Source organism: Carassius auratus, chromosome 35 (assembly GCF_003368295.1).
Source record: "Carassius auratus strain Wakin chromosome 35, ASM336829v1, whole genome shotgun sequence".
Lineage (NCBI taxonomy): Eukaryota > Metazoa > Chordata > Actinopteri > Cypriniformes > Cyprinidae > Carassius > Carassius auratus.
Window position 1 is genome coordinate 10,433,104 of NC_039277.1, and position 18,211 is coordinate 10,451,314.

The window sequence follows — 18,211 nt, forward strand, 5'->3', positions numbered from 1 at the left end:
AATACACTGCTCGACAATAATACTTTGTAATCTATATTTTTTTCCTAAAGACAATTTAATGATTGTTTTATATAGGCTACTACATTTAATTAACTATTATTAAAATTTTCTGCACAGAAAATATACTTTATAGTTTCTGTACTTTAATAAATGATATGTCAATTAGCACTGCATCATTCATAAATTAAATTTTTTGTGTTTTTTTTTCTTAATGTTTCATCAGTTCCTTCTGCTTTTATTCAGTTTAGCTGCAGATATAGCCTGGCACGTCTATGAGAGAGCGAAATCACTTCTCTTTCAATGTGTAAACTTTGAATAAAATGGTAGGCTATAGTAGCTGTTGTAACTTTTCCTCTCCATCATCGAATGATTCTGAGAGAAAACGTGCTTGATGTCTGTTTCTATAGCAACAAACGCTACTTTCATGCATCTGATTATCAGATAAACCTTGTGCTCGTTAATGAAGTGCTTCACTCATATTTTCAGTTCATCCGCATTGTTAACGGAGCGAACGGAGCGTGAGCACAATCCTGTGACAGTCTCAGGTGCTAAACAGTGGAGCATGTGAAGGACAGATTAGAGGCACGATTCACAAACACTTTTCAAGGTCTCCATTAATTTTGCATGTAGTAATTGAATGTGTATATATTTTGAAAGCATTGAATCGCTATAGAAATCACGATTCATTCGATTCTTAGCGTCTTAAATTGATTACTGTCCGAGATCGGCGATTCACGATTCAAAAATCATGTTTCAAGATCGATTCATATGAATCATCATGGTTTGTAATCGATGCATCCAGAAAACGAGTGAATCGTTACACCCCTAATAATTAAGCAACAAAGAGCATAGGCTCAAACATCCAAAAAATTAAAAGAGGATTCATCTGGAACTTTTCAAGTGTAGCGCAAAATTCATTCAGCCTGTAGTGTGAGAGAGAGAGAGAGAGAGAGAGAGAGAGAGAGAGAGAGGGTGGGAGACGGGGAGGAGGATGTGTTATGAAAGATCGACTCGTTCTCGAGTCAAGAACTAGTTGCATCGGTTTTCAGATCACCAGTAGTGATGGGAAGTTCGGTTCTTTTCAGCGAACCGTTTTTTTCGGACAGTTCGATTCAATAAACTGGTTCACCGGTTCTTTTGTGGTTTGGTTTGTTTTAACTCGGGGAGTGTCAGCCACATTAAAAAAGTTAACAGCTTAAGTAATTTATGTATTAATGCTTATTGGAGATGGGAACCGTTTAAAATGATTCAGTTCGATTTGGTGAACTGGTTCAAGAAGATCTGGTTACATCGAGTGATTAGTTTGCGAACTGGATATCATGACACTGCAGTGAGCGATGCTCACAATAGACCCTGAAGAGAAGACAATGCTGAATAAAGTCGTAGTTTTTGCAATTTTTGGACCAAAATGTAATTTTAATGCTTCAACAAATTCTAACTGACCCTCTGATGTTTAATGGACTACTTTGATGATGTTTTTATTACATTTCTGGACATGGACAGTATACCGTACATACGTTTTCAATGGAGGGACAGAAAACTGTCGGACTAAATCTAAAATATCTTTAACTGTGTTCAGAAGATGAACGGAGGTCTAACGGGTTTGGAACGACATGAAGGCGAGTCATTAATGACATAATTTTAATTTTTGGGTGAACTAACCCTTTAAAGAAGAGCATTGCGCAGAAAAAGACAGCAGCTGTCTTCTACATTTTTATCAAAAACTAATAAATTAGTTTATTTAAAATAAAAGCAATTACAAAGGAAATGTTTAATGTTCATGTTTTTTATTGTATGGATAAATCCCACGTAACAAAAACAGACCGCCATTATATTTTTCCTCTCGCGCACCCCCTGGTGGCAGCTCGCATACCCCTGGGGGTGCTTGTACCACACTTTGGGAATCCCTGATCTAGAGTGATGTAAAAGTCACAGGAATTCCGATATGACTGTTCACACTCCATCCATGTGAATGGTTACATTCCAAAACATCTGACCTGTATGGGATTTAGTACCAAATATGGAAGTGGCACAAATCAGAACTGAAAATATCAGATTCCATGTGGTTTGTACAGTTCACACTGTCATGACAAAAACGGAGTCACAATATGAGTAAAAAAAAAAAAAAAGGATTTGGTCCACATTTGCCGAACATAGCCTAAGAGTCCAGTACATTTAGGTAATTCCTACAAATTCACCATAGATACATTGTATTCCAAATCATGAGGGCAATCAGTCAGTGTGTGTCTGCATATGGTGAAATAATCACAGACTGGACGCATGTGAAGAGATGGGAAACAGGCCAGAAGGCAAATCTATAATTCGTTGATGTCTTCTGAAAAGGCAGCAAGCAGCAAATTTATTTTTAAAGGAAGTCATTGATTTGACTAACAGCTTGGCAACAATGAAACACCTTGTCTTTTGTCAAAGCAGAAAGAGAGGAAGAGAATGAGAGAAAAAAATTAGGTGGTTTAGGCTGTCTCATGCATTTTTCAATAACCTAAGTACAGGGCCAGCTACTTTTATACCTTTACACAGAAATACGCTCTTGACAGAATCATTCATGTTAAGAAATGTTAACCTCGTAGTTCATGAAAGTCTCCCATTTATGTAACATTAAAAAAAAAAAAAATTAAAGGCATTGATCTTTTCATGCCTACCATTTAAAAGGTGGTAATTTCTTAAAACCCAGTTTAATACGCAAAAGACACCTATAATTATGCCTCTGGCCTTACAATGGAGCATTCGACACACATTTTGTTGAATGATGTAGAAATGGCATAGAAATTACACACTTTTTCTAGATGACAACCTTGATTTAAAATGTTATGTTTTAATATGAAATCTCAGCTACAGTCAATAAGCATGTTCTCAGATTGTAGAATGTCCTGATGGCATCAAGATGATGGAAAACTGATTAAGGCGTCACTGTCACTTTCAATAACGGCAAATATTGTGTCTCACTTTTTTATATAAACAGCTGTCATAAAATCTGCTGTTGTAAGTGTCAATCGCAACTCTCTCCTCCTTTAATCCAAACCATCATGTTCACGATATCTACTGTGGAAAGGAGGCACCTGGTTTCTATTAAGCGTTCCCTACGACCTTGTCTCTTATGGTGTAACTACATGCCCACATAACACAGGACACAAAGAGAGGAAGATAGCCTACAAAGAAACAAGCACTCAAAAGACTGCAAGAATGCACTAAAACACCCTTGAAAGCTTGGAGAGCAAAACAATATTAGGGTGTAATTCATAAATGCATAAACAGTTCTGTCTCTAAAGGTATATTTACATTATGATAAATGCATATTCATACTGAATCTACATTAAGAGTGCACATTAAATCTTAAGTTTGTTTTTTAAGGGTAAGATACTGAAACTTTTTTTAACAACTCAAAGTTCAAGTTATCAGAGGAAACAACTGAATCCACTTCAGGACAACACACACACACACAAACCACATCGTTCCCACAGTCTAGCAAGAGTAATCATTGGTAAATTTAGGTAAATATAAGAAAGAAGATATCTTTAAAAGAAAATAAAAATGTAAAACAATTGTATTCATTAGATAAAATATATTATGTACATACAGTATTAGAGTACACTAGGCGCCAAAAACAAGTATAAATGGAAAATGACCATTTGACTATCACTCCTAAAATTGTACATAAATAATAAGCTAATTATTTAATAAAACATTATTTAAATTTTTATATATTCAATTTCATTCTACTGGACACAATATTTCTGTTTAAAATATTACCTATTACAATAATTAATAACTGCAAAGTTTGTATATATAATTTAATATATAAAAATGATTATAATAAAATTATATTAAGCTACTACTAAATATTAAGCTTATACTAAATATTGTAGAAATGTAATTTTCTGTAAAGTTGCTTTGTATGAGCAGGCACCCTTCATTCACAAAATGTTTACTTTCAGTTAACGGTTAAATGGTCAATATGAGCATCCCTAACTGGCATACACACATAATATAACATACAAAATGTATTAATTTTAAGCCACACAAAGTCAACATGTTCGTATTTCTACCAATTCGCGATAATTTCTTGGACAATTTATCGTACAGCAAAATTTGTTATTGTGACAGGCCTAAGTTACAGTAAAAAAAAAAATAAGGGTCAGTAGGTATGTCTATTTTTTTTTCACGTTTCAATGTAAAAAAAAAAAAAAAAAAAAGTAAATTTTGGTGATGGTGATTGCGTAGGTATGAATTTAAACAAATTAGCATATCGTGCGGTCACTGACTGAGTTTTCAACCCGTGCCTTCAGGCGCATAATTGCAAACCTCATTTTGATGCAGGCTATATAGTAATACTGCAACGACACGTTGACGTCGTCGACTACAAAAATACGTGTCACACTGTTTTCATCTCACGTAGTGGCATACTGGGAATGGAGAAAGTTGCATTCTATCACAAAATCAGAGACCACCGTTATCAAAAGTATGGGAATACTTCAAAAAGAGGCCAAATAAAATTTTTAACATAACATTTGTTCCCTTTGAAAACCGTTATGGTGTACCACGGCAGCACAACTGCGATGCACGAGCACTTCAGAGGAAAACATCCTGGCGCTCTCTGGTGTTACGGTTTAACTGGTTACTATGTGATCTGGTGACCAACTTCCTGGTTCAGGTCTCTGCTGCAGATGTGATGGAACGACCGCAGCAGATCCGGCAATTCTAAAAGTACAAACTGATGTGATATTATTAAGTGTCTAATAAACGCAGACTTGCTCATTGCATGATTCTGATATTCTTGTAAACAAGTTATTGGTATGATCACCCGTAGCGACTGAAGTAAGGATAAAATAAAAAATTAAGTAAGTCTGTGTTGCTGCGGGTTTCGAACAAGCGTTAGGGGCTGTTCACATATCGCACTTAGAAATGGGTGTAAAAAATTTTGTCGCACCGCTTTCTCCTTCTTTCCAAAACGCTCGAAGAGTTGTGCCGTGGGATGTCTGCCGTTGCTAAGCAAACATGACGTGCACCCTCCATGAAGACGCGGAAATTTCAGGAAAGGATAAATGAATTTGCAGCACTAAAAATCGCTTTCAGTAGCTCTGCTACTTATTTTCAAAATGGCAATCCATTTACAGCTATGATCAGCAGTTCCTTCATCTTAGCTGAGCTTTCAAACATTGTTAAGGGAAAGGGTGAAGCTGATTGGTTAGTTCTTGTCACATGACCCGCGGTGCGCTTGCGGCATTCTGAAAAGTTGAGATGTTTTTAACTCTATGCGTTGCGGACACGCCTGTTTTCACCTGCGCGTCGCTACCGCGTGGCTTCCATTTTTTGTTAAAGAACGTAGCCTTTGTTTGTATGAAGGCCTAGGCAATTTATACATTTACAATGCTTACAAAATATATATATATATATATATATATATATATATATATATATATATATCATTTTATTTTATTGCTTTTGTATTAGTTGTTTGAAGAGTAAAAAAAATAATTGGTCTGTCTTAACGCAAATTTACAACTGGCAAGTCAGTCGGACTAAAAGCAAAAAAGAAAAAAAAGAAATTGAGTCCTAAATTGACAGGGTCAGTCAGGTTACGGCAAACAAGAATATTTTTAAGGATGGCCTCAGTACACTAGCAGTGAGCACCATATTATCATCCCTCAGACACATGGGCTCATAGTAGCAGGACAATGAGCTGCTCCCTACAGCCACAGGTTCCTATGCAGGAGTCATTAGATCAGCTGTAGGGTCATTAAACAGAGAGATTAATGTCTGCTCAACCATTGGCCCCAGGGGATTGAGCCAGACCAGGGAAGAGCAAGAGATGTACGCAACAGGAGCCTCTTCTCTTTCTTCCTGCTTATTTTCACTGTTGTCCATTTCCCTCCATCTTTCTTTATTTATCTCTAGCTCATTTTCATCCTCTGCTGTAATCTGTCTTTATTCTCTCTCTCTCTATATATATATATATATATATATATATATATATGCACCCCCATCCCTTTCTCTTCTCCTTGTGCCCTTGGCTTTCCTTTCTTTCTCTTTTGCAGTTGTTTTTTTTTTTTCTCTGAATTTGAGAGCAGGGCATTATAAGGACCAGAGAGCTTCAATTACTAATAACTATTTCCAAAGATGACAGGTGAGGACAGCAAGAAAGATAGAAATGCTAAGGAAAGAGAAGCATAAAGATGGAGGGAAGAGTAGGAAGGGCTCCCCCTCTTCCTGGTTTAAGAAATTAATTAAAAACTATTTAACAAAAGACAATGCATCATTGGGACAGGGTGAACAAGTCTGACCACTCCAGTTACAGCAGCACAGATACAACAAACAGAAAATTCTATGTTCATTTCAGAGACTGATTAATGAAAACAATAATCATCAATATTGATTACAGCCAATAACATTTATGACATCTCTGCTAGTTCTTCTATTATGAACATATTTCATAAGTTATGAAAATTACCACTTCTAGTTTGTCACCAAATAAAAAAATATAAATAAATGGTTATGATTCGGTCAGTTTACTTATGTCATGCTCATAAGTTTGTGGTTAGTATGGTTTTTTAAAAGAAATGAATACTTTTATCAACAAAGACAGATTAATTTGATCTAAAGTGACAGTACAGACTTTTATGCAACAAAAATATATTTTTCAATTAAATGCTGTTCTTTTATACTTTCCATTTTTAAAGAATAATGGGGAAAAAATTATCTAAGCATTGCCAAAAACTCTGTATTGGTGCATCTCTATTGAAACTGCTTTTCATCGACTGCCCAAAAACCACCATAAACTTGTTTTAACCAGGTTTCATTCATGCTAAAAGGGACAGATAATTATTGATCTATTTCACGTCTGCAGGTCTTGACCATTAACAAACACAAGCAACTTTCAAGCACAATGTAAACTGATGTTTGCAAGCATTTCTGGTAAGGGCATAAAATAGATCGTTATTGACAACAGCAATTGCACATTTCAACAGAAACAACCAAAGCCCTGCATTACAGAAATAACACACAGTCTTGCAACAAAGCCCTTTATCTGTCAAACGACACAACAAGATTAACAGAAGGAAAAATACAAATCAGACCTCACCTCACACACGCGGTGAGAAGAACAAAGAGGAGCTTTGCGCGTTATGCCGAGCAGCAAACCACCAGCAGTGTAAACCAACCCAAATCTTTCTCCTTCAATAAAACAAATGAAATAACACCAATATCAGGTGACCCAGAAATGTTTTTTTTTATCATTAAACAGAATGTGTTTGTACAAGACCCATGCTGTTTTCTGGTAGACATCAGGCACAATGTGTGACTGTCTGATGACGTTGCTTGACTGTTATGGTATCCAAAGTCTGTTTAAAACTGAGGAAATGGCAGAAGGTTGGGGGAAATTGAGAATGACAACAAAGCACCTTCTGAAGCAAAGGAACTTGTTTTATTTCCTTTTGTATCTGACATCATTTCCTGTTGGAGGCAAAGCTCTCCAGCCACGGGTCAAAGGTTGAAGCATGCTGAGGATTTACAAATGGCCTTCCTCAGATGAACTCACAACCGCCCCTACACTCTTCAGGCACGCAGTGATGTCAGAGAAAGCCAACAGCAGACATCATCTCCTCCAGCGCACTCAGTTCTCTCTGTGTCGATGGGATCCAACATGTTTTCAAAGAACCTTTTCTCTGAGCGGCTCAGCTCTGTGCCCAGAGGGTTCACACTACACACAGCTTGCCAATAAAAGATTCTTGCTCTTAAATGCACGGCTCATGTGCCTGACAAACAGCTCCAATCCAACCGCAAGCACACCACCAATGTGCCAAAGAGTCAGAGTCATGGCCTACGTGACACTCGGACAAATACTAAATAAAGTGCGTTCATCACAACTTGTGTCGTTATGTTGGTGGGAGACTCTCAGAGGCCAATCTGTAATTACTGCGTCTGACAGGCTCTCGGCTGCTCCGACTAATACTAGCACACATACTAAAGGTCCAATGTGTAATTTCTGTATTACGTGGTAGAGTTAGTTTTATAGTGGCTCCACAGAGCAAAACTTAAGACTGACCTAAAACATGTTTGCCCAATATTTTTCCCTATTATTAATGAATTATTGGATAGTTGTCAAACAAAACAAAACAATAAAATAACTCATACCAATAAATAATTAAAATAACATTTGGTTGTAAAAATAAATAAATAAATAATGGAAATAATAATAAAAATGATTTGGTTGTGAAAGAAAATAACAGTAAAAGTAATAATAATAATAATTATAAGTAATAGTAGTAGTTTATAAAAAAGAAAGTCAGGCCCAAAAAAAAAAAAAAGATTAATTTTGGTGGGAAACAAATTTTAAAAAATCTTAGAGCCACTATTGCCTCATAAAACACACTTTATCTTTAACCAATTTCTGTATACTGTCTTATTTTGTAAAGTAATAAATGGATGTACTCTATTAGTAAAAAACAGCGCTCTCCTTTTTCCTGAAATCATAAATTTAAACATGTAATTTACACAAAAATTGTGGTAGGAATATGAGCCTTAATTTTGCAGCCTGAAAGCCCATCAGCCTTCAGCATAATGTGTTATCACCAGCAGCCGTCTTTGAGCTATGCAGTAAACAGGTAGCCCTCGCTAAAAAACCCAGAGGAGGGAGACAGAGAAAACAGGAAGAAAAAGAGAGGGAGAGAGAAGCTGCCAGCACAACTCGCACCACAGGGAGACTGGCAGACGGGAGAGGGAGCGAGAGAGTGTAGCAGACGAGTGTCAGAGGAAAAATTTGGAAGAAATGAGCCCTACAGCAATTACCCTTACAGACAGACTACAGCTCCTTAATTTCTATGCAAAAAAGATCAGAGAGAGAGGAAAGAAAAAAAAGAGAGAAGGAGGGAGGCAAAAGGGAGAGAGAGGAAAAGCAGAGGGGAGGGAGAAAATGAGACAAAGTAGGAGGGGAAAAAAGACCTTATTCATGTCTCGTTCTGTGGATGCCCCTGGATAGAACTGACATCAGCAAGCGCCACCGACGGGAACAGAGCAGGAAGGGGGAGGGGAGGCGATCGGACATTTACATAAAAATAGAGGGCTGTGGTCTACCGAGGAGATGCTCATTTACTCCAATGGCAGTTCAGTTATTCCAGATCATTCCATCACATTGCAAACGGAGCACCGGGATTGACTCTCTCTCCTGCGTTCCATTCAAAGTAGGGTAAAGTTGCCTCTCAAAAATCAGACAAATGGTCTCCTGTCTCATTACATCTCCGAAACAGCACTCCATGTTTCCTTCCACTCGCTTGGTGATTAAATACAAGGCTTCAGAAGATCCGTCAAGTTCTTCTTTCACTTGCTCTTCCCTTGGGACGGGTGTGATTAGTTAGCAGACAGGAATGGCACTTGCCACAAAATTTTAAGACTTTTAACAAGCTACAGATCTGACGAAGGGGTAAACTATGAAAAGGAACAAACATGGACAGATAAACATGTGGAGACACCAACATCTGAGCTGAAACAGCCCCAGACAAAGCCTCTGAGTTACACTACTGTATTAACAACCAATCGCAAGTGGGCCAAGCTGAATACAAATGTAAACACGGTTCAAAATATTTGTGGATCACATTATTGAAACCACACTCAAAGAAAGTTAAATAAATCATGTGACCACACGGTTATCTGTAATGTAAACATTCAGTGTTCAGAAAGTTAATATAAGAACTTGACTAAAACATTTGAAATCTCTTCAATTTGTAAGAAATTGAAAAATGGCTGTGCTGCTTAAAATTCAGCTTTACCATCACATGAATAAATAGCATTTTAAAATATATTAATAGGAAAAAAAGAGTGTTATTTTAAATTGTAATATTTCAATTTTATTGTTTTTTTTTTTTGATTAAAAGAATTTCAGCTTTGGTGAGCATAAAAAAACGTAAAATAAATAAATAAAAAAAACATTTAACAAATTTTACAGACCCCAAACCTTTTGAGTACGGTAGAGTATGTTTTGACTATCAGCATCAAGTAACACTGCCAAATTATGTGACAAGTGGTCACAAGAGATGTATTTGAGATGCATGTTAACACCAGGTGTAAACAGTTTTAACAGCTGAGACAGAGTGGAGAATATGGTGATGCAGCTCTAGCGGCTATGTCGAATGCAAATCTTCAGATTTTCAAGCTTTTATGAGTCTCCTGTGATGTATTTTTATAACAAGACTTAATTGTGGCAGGACACATGAATTCCAGCCCATCCACTTGCTTCTTGAAACCTTCTGAGACATGCGAGACATGTAAACAGTACAACAGAACTGATAGTGCCATCTTTCACTTTCTCTACCCCCTTTAAAGTCTCATTGGACCTGCTGTTCACTGATTCACACCTTCACTGCCAGGGTGCCAGTAGGGATCTAATTCAGGTGCTCTGTGGTCCAGCGCAAGCACATATATTTACACGTGTGCTTCTTAAGAGCTTTAAGTTTATTGCATCCTGTAGGCCTCAGTTGTGTTTGTATGAGAGCCAGCAGAGACACGACTGCATGCGTGTGTGAGAAAGACATCAAGAGAGATGCTGAACGAGCAGCAGGTTCACACGTCTGCTGCAAGGAGAGAAGGTCAAGTGGCTATGACCCTGCTGATCTCAAGACGACTGCAAGCATAACATTTAGTTCTGAAACACAGGCTGCTTGACACTGTATCTGATCCTGAATTAGATGAACAGAGAGCCACAGAGGCCTACAAGAGGAACAAATTAAAAGTACACTGCTTAATGCAACACTTGAAAATCTGGATTATCATTCAGATAAAATGAAATGCAAATTAATCTGCAATAAAATTTACACTTGAACATAGCTCTTCTGACAGTTTTCCATCCCTACACCTTATATGCAATTAAAAAACTTCCTTGTCTTTTCTGGTTGTTCACAATCAGTAAACTCTTGCCAAATAAATATTTTAGAACTAGATTTAACTTGAAAAATGTAAGATCACCCTAAAAAAAATTTCTTGATATTTGTGGTCTCCAGAACTGTGTGAGCCCTTTTCTGGAGACCAACAATTGAAGAAAGAAACAAGAGGTATCAAGCGAAAGAGAAAAGCATGTGTCTGATTTCTTCTCTGAGAGTCATGAGGCACAGCTGGGATGCAGCCATTATAGCAAACATCTCCACAAACAAATGAAAAATACAGCAATATCCCTTGAGGAGAGGGATATTATAGATTGGGTGAATTGGTCATTCTTTTGCCCATAAGGCTCCATTTCTGTCCATCCTCCAGCACAATGAACGGTAATGAGGGAGGGTCAATAGACAAAGGAAAAAAAACCCTCTTCCTATTTCTCTATATCATCCCATTTTTCTTTCCTTCTGTTTCTCACTGTAAAAGGCAGCATGAATAAAGATGGGGCAGGTCCATCTCCATGGTCCATAAAAGAAAGGTGAAAAAAACAGAAAAGGAAAGAAAGGTGGAAAATGAAAGCTTTTCCGCAGACATCAATGATGCTCTTTGCTCATTCATGCTTAAATGTTTATTATTATTCCATCCTTCAAAGAGCTTAAGAAATAAAAATGAGGCAAACTTCTTCGATATTTCCTATTTCTGTCTTTTGTCAAACCAAGGGATTTGCACTCACACATCAGATGAGATGTGATGGCATCACACAGACTCTACTGCTCTGTTTCATACAATGCAACACTAACCCAAAACAACAACAACCCTCAGGTCTAGGTTAGCAGAGCGAGAACTGATCTTAAAAGAAAACACAATTATAAAGGCATTTCACATCATTCCTTCCACACAGATCCACAGGTGATCACTTCTACAGAGATTAAACACCTTCAGACCAGTCAGTTCAAACACAAGCAGAAGGCTCTTGATCTATTTTTGTCACTCAAACAGCTCTTGTAAACATTAAAAATATTGTAGCATGTATAAACTAAATGGCACACGTCGTAGGTTTATCCGCAAGCGACAGACCTTGACTGCTAAACTGGCACTGTAGAAACAATAATCAAAGATCTTCGCTTGGGCCTACGGCACATTTTGATGACAAGTAACTAAAATGCACATGCAAAGAGTGTGTGGGTGTGAGAGAGGAAGGAGGAGGAAGAAATTCAGAGAGACCACAGTCGATAGAGAAAGAGAGATCTAGTGGGCGAAAAGGAAAAAAGAAACTGAAAAACGCAAAACAAAAGGACTTTTTTTCATTAGTCAGTGAAACATGGAGAGCTGCCTACCTAGATAGCACGAAAAGGTACTTTTTTAATGTATATATTAACTTGATACAAAAGCTATCCAAGTTACCATCTCAACTAGGTTTTGGAACAAACTTAGTTATGCTCAAAAGCTTACCTGTCAGTTCGTGGTGGATGAGCTCAGAGAAGTTGGGATCGTCACCCCACCAGAAGAGCCACAGCTCCCGGCGTCCCTGCCTCTGGCTCCGCCTCCACACGCTCAGCACATCCGCCTTCAAACAGCGGCTGAAGCTGCAGAGGATGGGGTCCTCCTCGGTGACCGGGAACAGAATGGGTGCCGAGGTGGGACCTTGCCACACGTACCTCTTCCATTTTATCCCTGTCAAATCAGCCTGTGAGAAATAGAGATAGTGTTAGCTTTTGTCAGTAAGGCTACTCACCACTTTCGAAAAGACACATATTCAGCAGCATCTAAAAGTCTTAGTGCTGATATATTATCTGGTTTTAAGACCGAAGATAAACGGTATTGATGTGATGGAACAGATCCTAGACCAGCAGCGCTCAAGCTATGAAATTCTTAATGGACCCCAGCCCAGGAGTTAATCCTGCCTTAATGATCCATTGTATGCTCAGCCACATTCAGACCGATACAGATAGGAGAGAACAGAAAAACAATGAGTGAAGCATAGGATAGATAAAAAAAAAATGGCTTAAAAATAAATGTGTTTTAAGACCAAAGCAAGCATGCCTTTAATAATAAAAAATAAAAAATAAATAAAGAACAAAAAAATTTGGAAGAGGATAAAACAAAAATCACAGTATAATAGCAAATTAACAAATAAAACATGGAGTGATGTAATGCACATCCTTAATTGACTTGGCAGGACAGGTCATGCAGACCAGACCTCAGTTTTTATAAACCCGGACGGCTGCATTTAAGTGAACCGAACAACCATTAATTGTTATAATCTGAAAACCCTAACCACTGGCAAGCCTAACAACTAGGGGTGCCACAATTGATTGGCTACTGATTGCTATCAGCCAATAATCACTTTGGGAAGTTTGATCGGCCGTCTCTGTCAAGGCCGAACTCAAGCTGATGACATCCCAGCATGTTATAAGAGATTTGACATGACATGCAGTGGCACCCTACTCAATCTCTGTATGGCACAGTTATAATAATTATAATGCTGAAGGTGAGGTACAATTCCTATCTATTTATTAAATAACTATCAAAGTAATTTGAAAACTTTATGCGAGGCGTAATTTCACAATCCTTCCCCAATCCTGCGCAAATGGCTTCAAATTACCACATCGCGTCTGCACTTTAAGCAAGCTGCACACTGCACAGTTGACACAGGAATTGTCACTTGCACAATCGAGGCAGTGTCGCATCTTCACCAAAGTTTATAATTTGCATTTCTTTTTAAGTTTTGCCAGTGTTTAAACCATTCAGCACTCGCGCACTCTTCTAGAGACGTCATGCACACACACACAAAGCACACACACATTAGGCTGCCTCGCATACAGTTCACAAAATCAGGCTTGTACTGTGTGTAAGCTATTGTGCAGCAAATTCCCCACTGTAAAAAACAAAAACGCACTGCATGATCAAACATATACTAGGGGAGAATTATATCTTTTTTTTTAAATGTCAAAAAAAAAAAACATGCCCAGATAATCGTGATCGGCTCCAAAAAACCAGATCGGCACACCCTTACTAACGACTTGTGTTTTTCTCATGTGTATTGCCAGCTAAAAACAGAGATGGAAAAAGACAGTTGTTTATAGTCATGTTCACAATAATACTCATTTGTTACAAAGTAAAACTTGTTGCAGCTGTTGGAAATATTTCCATCTGACTTAGGAGTGCAGATGAAACACCTGCAAAATATGCAAAGAGAACATCTGCAGAGGATGCACTGAAAATAAAATAAGGCAGCAAAAGCTGTTACACACTTGTTTCTGAAACTAAAAATGGGACAAAGCGGTCTAGCGGTCGAAGTGTAGACCGTTGACAGCTGATGGAGGGGTGGGGGGGTCAGAATGGCCTTAAAAGCATAAAGAAGAAATTGGCAGAAATTTAACTGTAATGTAAACAACCTCATGAAGTACTCCACTTGCCCAACACAACATTCTTTTTTTTTTTTTCAAAAAGAGACTTTTTTTGCGGGAATACAATATGGTATAAAATTAGAAACAACCACAATATGCAAAAACATCAATGGAAAGATTGTTTTAAGGGCAGGAGTCATGTTTGGCTTGTAGAATCTGGCTCCTTTGACTTTCCACTTAAACTTGAGTGGTTGGTTGGGTCATGGCCCTCCACATAACTTCTCCCTTTGTCACAACATCTCTCCTTCCTCTCTCTCCCTTTTTCACTAGAGTTTTACAAGAACTCTTCTGAGCGCTGCCAGGAACGACAGCAGATGCTTCTCAGGAGAATCAAAGCAAACAGCTGAGCTACAGGTGAAGTCACACCAACAACCTGCTTAAGACAATCGACGTCTCATGGCCCCAAACTATTGGACGCCTTTTCTGTTTCTCTTGCTCCCAAGAGATGATTATCAATAGCATCTGTCTCACATTGCTTCAGCCACTCACAAAAGTCAATCAGTGCCCGAAGACCAATAGCACCCTGGAGACGATCCAATGACAGGAAAATAGCTTCACATGTACTCAAGATAAAAACTGTGACTGTTTTCAATCCATTTAACTGAAAGATTTCATCTTCAAAAGATTTTCACAAGCATAGCAACCTCACTAACCCAACCAGTATAACAAAACGTGAAATGTCATTCTCAGGAAGCCACAATTTATCTGCAACGTATTGCATGAAAATGTGCAACCGACAACATTAAAGCTCACCTCTGGCAAACATTTTTTGTTGCAATGCTAGACATAAATAAAGTGAATAAACTAATTTATTGACAAAAAAAAGTTCTTAGCTCAATTTTAAAATCATATTTACACCACCTGCTTGGCTAATATTATGCACTAAAACTTAGATGAGCATGTGTTATTAGGCAGCAAATGTGTGTGCTGAGGTGAGACAGAGTTTCCCATGAGCTGAGCCTTACAGTGGTGTGCTAAAATTACACCAAGCAAAACAAAACGGGGTCAAACACTTTAAGAGCTTACATGTACAGAGAAATATGCACATGGGCTGTTCTGCATGATCATACAGTGGGGGTTTTTATTATCTGAACATTTCACAGACCTCACATAAAACAAATGTAACTGACATTAAGGGGAAAACGTGAGGAGGAAAAGAAAAAAAGTTGGCCACCTGTAACTAAACAAAAAAACTGCAACTATTCATATTCAAATAATCAAACAACACATTCAAACAAAGTGTGCAAACAAGCTCCCAGTGGAGCCATCAATCTTCAGACAATATCAGAGATTGTGCTGTGACAGTAATAAAACAGAGCAGGCATTAAACTGGATAAGCTGAAGTTATATAATTCACAACAAGGCCTTGACACTGTTCATGAGAGTGTGTCTGTGTACTTGTTTTGTTAAACTAGTGAAGGACACATTTCTGAACACGTCAAATATAGAACAAATTGCATGCACAGAACAAATAACATCTGTTTTGCAGGGCTGGTCCACAGTTATTATATTTAGCTTAATCGAAGAACAATATAAGTCAATGGGACACCAGTATGTGTGTAAAAGTGTATGTGTGTTTAGAGAGCAGGAAAAAAGTGCAGTAAATAACTCTAAAGGCTCCAGAAATGCCCCATCTATTTCAAACCCTGTGTCTCTTACTGCAGACATGAGGTAAACCCCAAACCCAGCACTGGTTATTTTAAGCCAAACTACTGATGCATGGCTCACACAATTAATGCAAACACATCAAATCTGTCAAAACTGTCAGGTGTGACAGGGTGATCCCATAAAAACTGTAATTTCTTTTTTAAACATCGTTTTTAAATGTTGACAATGTATTACGTGTTATGCTGGAACATAGTTTTGCCTTAAATGCAAAGTCAAAGTTTGTCTCAATGTCATGACTCTGCAAAATGTTTATTATTTTTAATGGAGAATTTAATGCAGACAAGTCTATAAATATCCAATTTCCAGTAATTAGTTGCTTGGTATTCATATTTAAGTTAACATGACTACTGACAAACACAAATGAAATATAGAAGTCAATATGACGATATGATATTGATTTATAGGACTGCACATCATTTTAATAAGTTGAAGTTATGTTGGAAACAGTTAAGCATTGGATACAACTTTTTATAGTATTTTATTTTAAATACGTTGCGTCCAAAATTTTATTTTTATTATTATATATATGAAGAATCTATATGCTAGGTATAATATTACATTAAAATTAACGATACATATTTTTCAATATAGCAAGAAGTTGGCAAAACAAACCATCCACATGGAAGATGATAAATATTTTTTTTAAAATGTTTGTGTGTTTTAAATTGATTATAGTTTTTCATTGCTAAAGTCACACTTTTGAGAGGCAAAAAAATAATGCTTTTGGAGAATGACAGAAAATGAGCCTGTGGAGACGCGTGTAAACATTTATGTAAACACCGCCGAACATTACAACGTGGAGTTTGAACTCCTAAAATAATATATTTTAAAAACTTCCTAAAAACAATCAATTAAAAAAACAGCAGAGTAACGTTAATTTATACTTGCACAAACTGCTGCTAAAAAAGAAACTTTAACTTTCATTCCGTCAACTCTCTCCGCTGCGTGCAATTTCCAAACACACAATATCAAAACATACAGTCGGTCTGCGTTAAGCCATCTGCTGCAAAACAGTACAAACATGTAATCTCTTTAGAAAAGCTTACAAATAAGCAAATAAACAAGCAGCGTGTGTTTGAATTACACACATACACTGGGCCTGATCCTGCTCTGTCTAACCACTGAGGCTGATGTTAGCATGCTAGGCGGCTAAAAATGGCTGCTTTTTCCTTTTAGTTTTTAAATCTCTTACCAGATAGAATAGATTGGAATGGCAGTCCTCCAAGCTGGCCCCGTTCGGTACGAAACAAGAACTCATCCTTTCACTGCGCGCTCGAACATCCCATCAGCGGGCTTTCCATTGAAAAAGAAAAAGGTTTCTCCGATTTCGAGTCGAATGTGAACGGAATTATTTTTAAACAATCGGTGGGGGAATGGAATTCAACAGCCCCATTCGATCGCTCGCGCCTCCCGCGTCCAGCCCGAATTAGAATTTAAAAAAAGAACGGCTTCAACCGTCGACGAGGTTGTGGGGGAATAGATTACATGTAAAAATAGAGGAGGAATGTGCTGTTAAAATAGAAAAAAAGGAAAGCAAAAAGAGGCAACTCTCCCCCCTCCCCCTTGGCTTAAAAACGGTTTTAGCTTAAAAACGACTCTCTTATACCTCCATCCCCGCCGAAAGCTGTTTAAAAACGAAAAACATTCCGCGTTGAAAGCGTCGAAAGGTGACGAGAAACTACACGAAATGGCTCATTTTCATTTAAAAGCGTATACTCGATCTGTGTTCCTGCTGGTTTCCATTTGAATTCATGGATTCCTTTCTCTAATGGCGGCCACAGGGAGAACTCTGCCTCCAGGAGCCCATTGGCTGCTCGGCGGTCATGAGGGGAGTAACAACACTGTAAAGTGACGGGAGCTGCCGCTAGGGGCGCCGCTGAGCAAACACAACTACAACTGGCAGACTTTAACCCTGCGCCACCTAGTGGTCACTTAACCCATTTAATCAAGCTTAAATTAAAATTGCACATTATTTTTATATTCTACTAACGCAAATGTGGGGAAAATAAATGCATATTTCCCTTTTGTTTAATCTTTTTTTTCATAATAATATATAATATATATATATATATATATATGTTTTTCGTTTTAAATATTTATTATTATTATTATTATTATTATTATTTATATGTATGTATATATTTATAATAATACATAATAGTATAATTATTATTATTATTATTTATTCATTTATTTATTATTATTATTTTACATTAAAAGTACCCAATATGGAATTATAAATATCTTCATGTGAG

At 37.4% G+C, this 18,211-nt stretch overlaps 1 protein-coding gene across 1 annotated transcript in view; it reads right to left on the reverse strand.

Moving 5' to 3' along the window:
* The window catches only part of LOC113054348 (mediator of RNA polymerase II transcription subunit 13-like), a 77,461-nt gene extending 60,247 nt beyond the window's left edge, over positions 1-17,214 (reverse strand). Inside the window, exons 1-2 of the mRNA XM_026219834.1 lie at positions 17,149-17,214; positions 12,331-12,565 (exon numbers count right to left, since the gene is read on the reverse strand). Coding sequence (XP_026075619.1) covers positions 12,331-12,565; positions 17,149-17,214 — 301 coding nt within the window. The remainder of the gene's footprint in view (positions 1-12,330; positions 12,566-17,148) is intronic.
* Between the last annotated feature and the right edge of the window lie 997 nt (positions 17,215-18,211).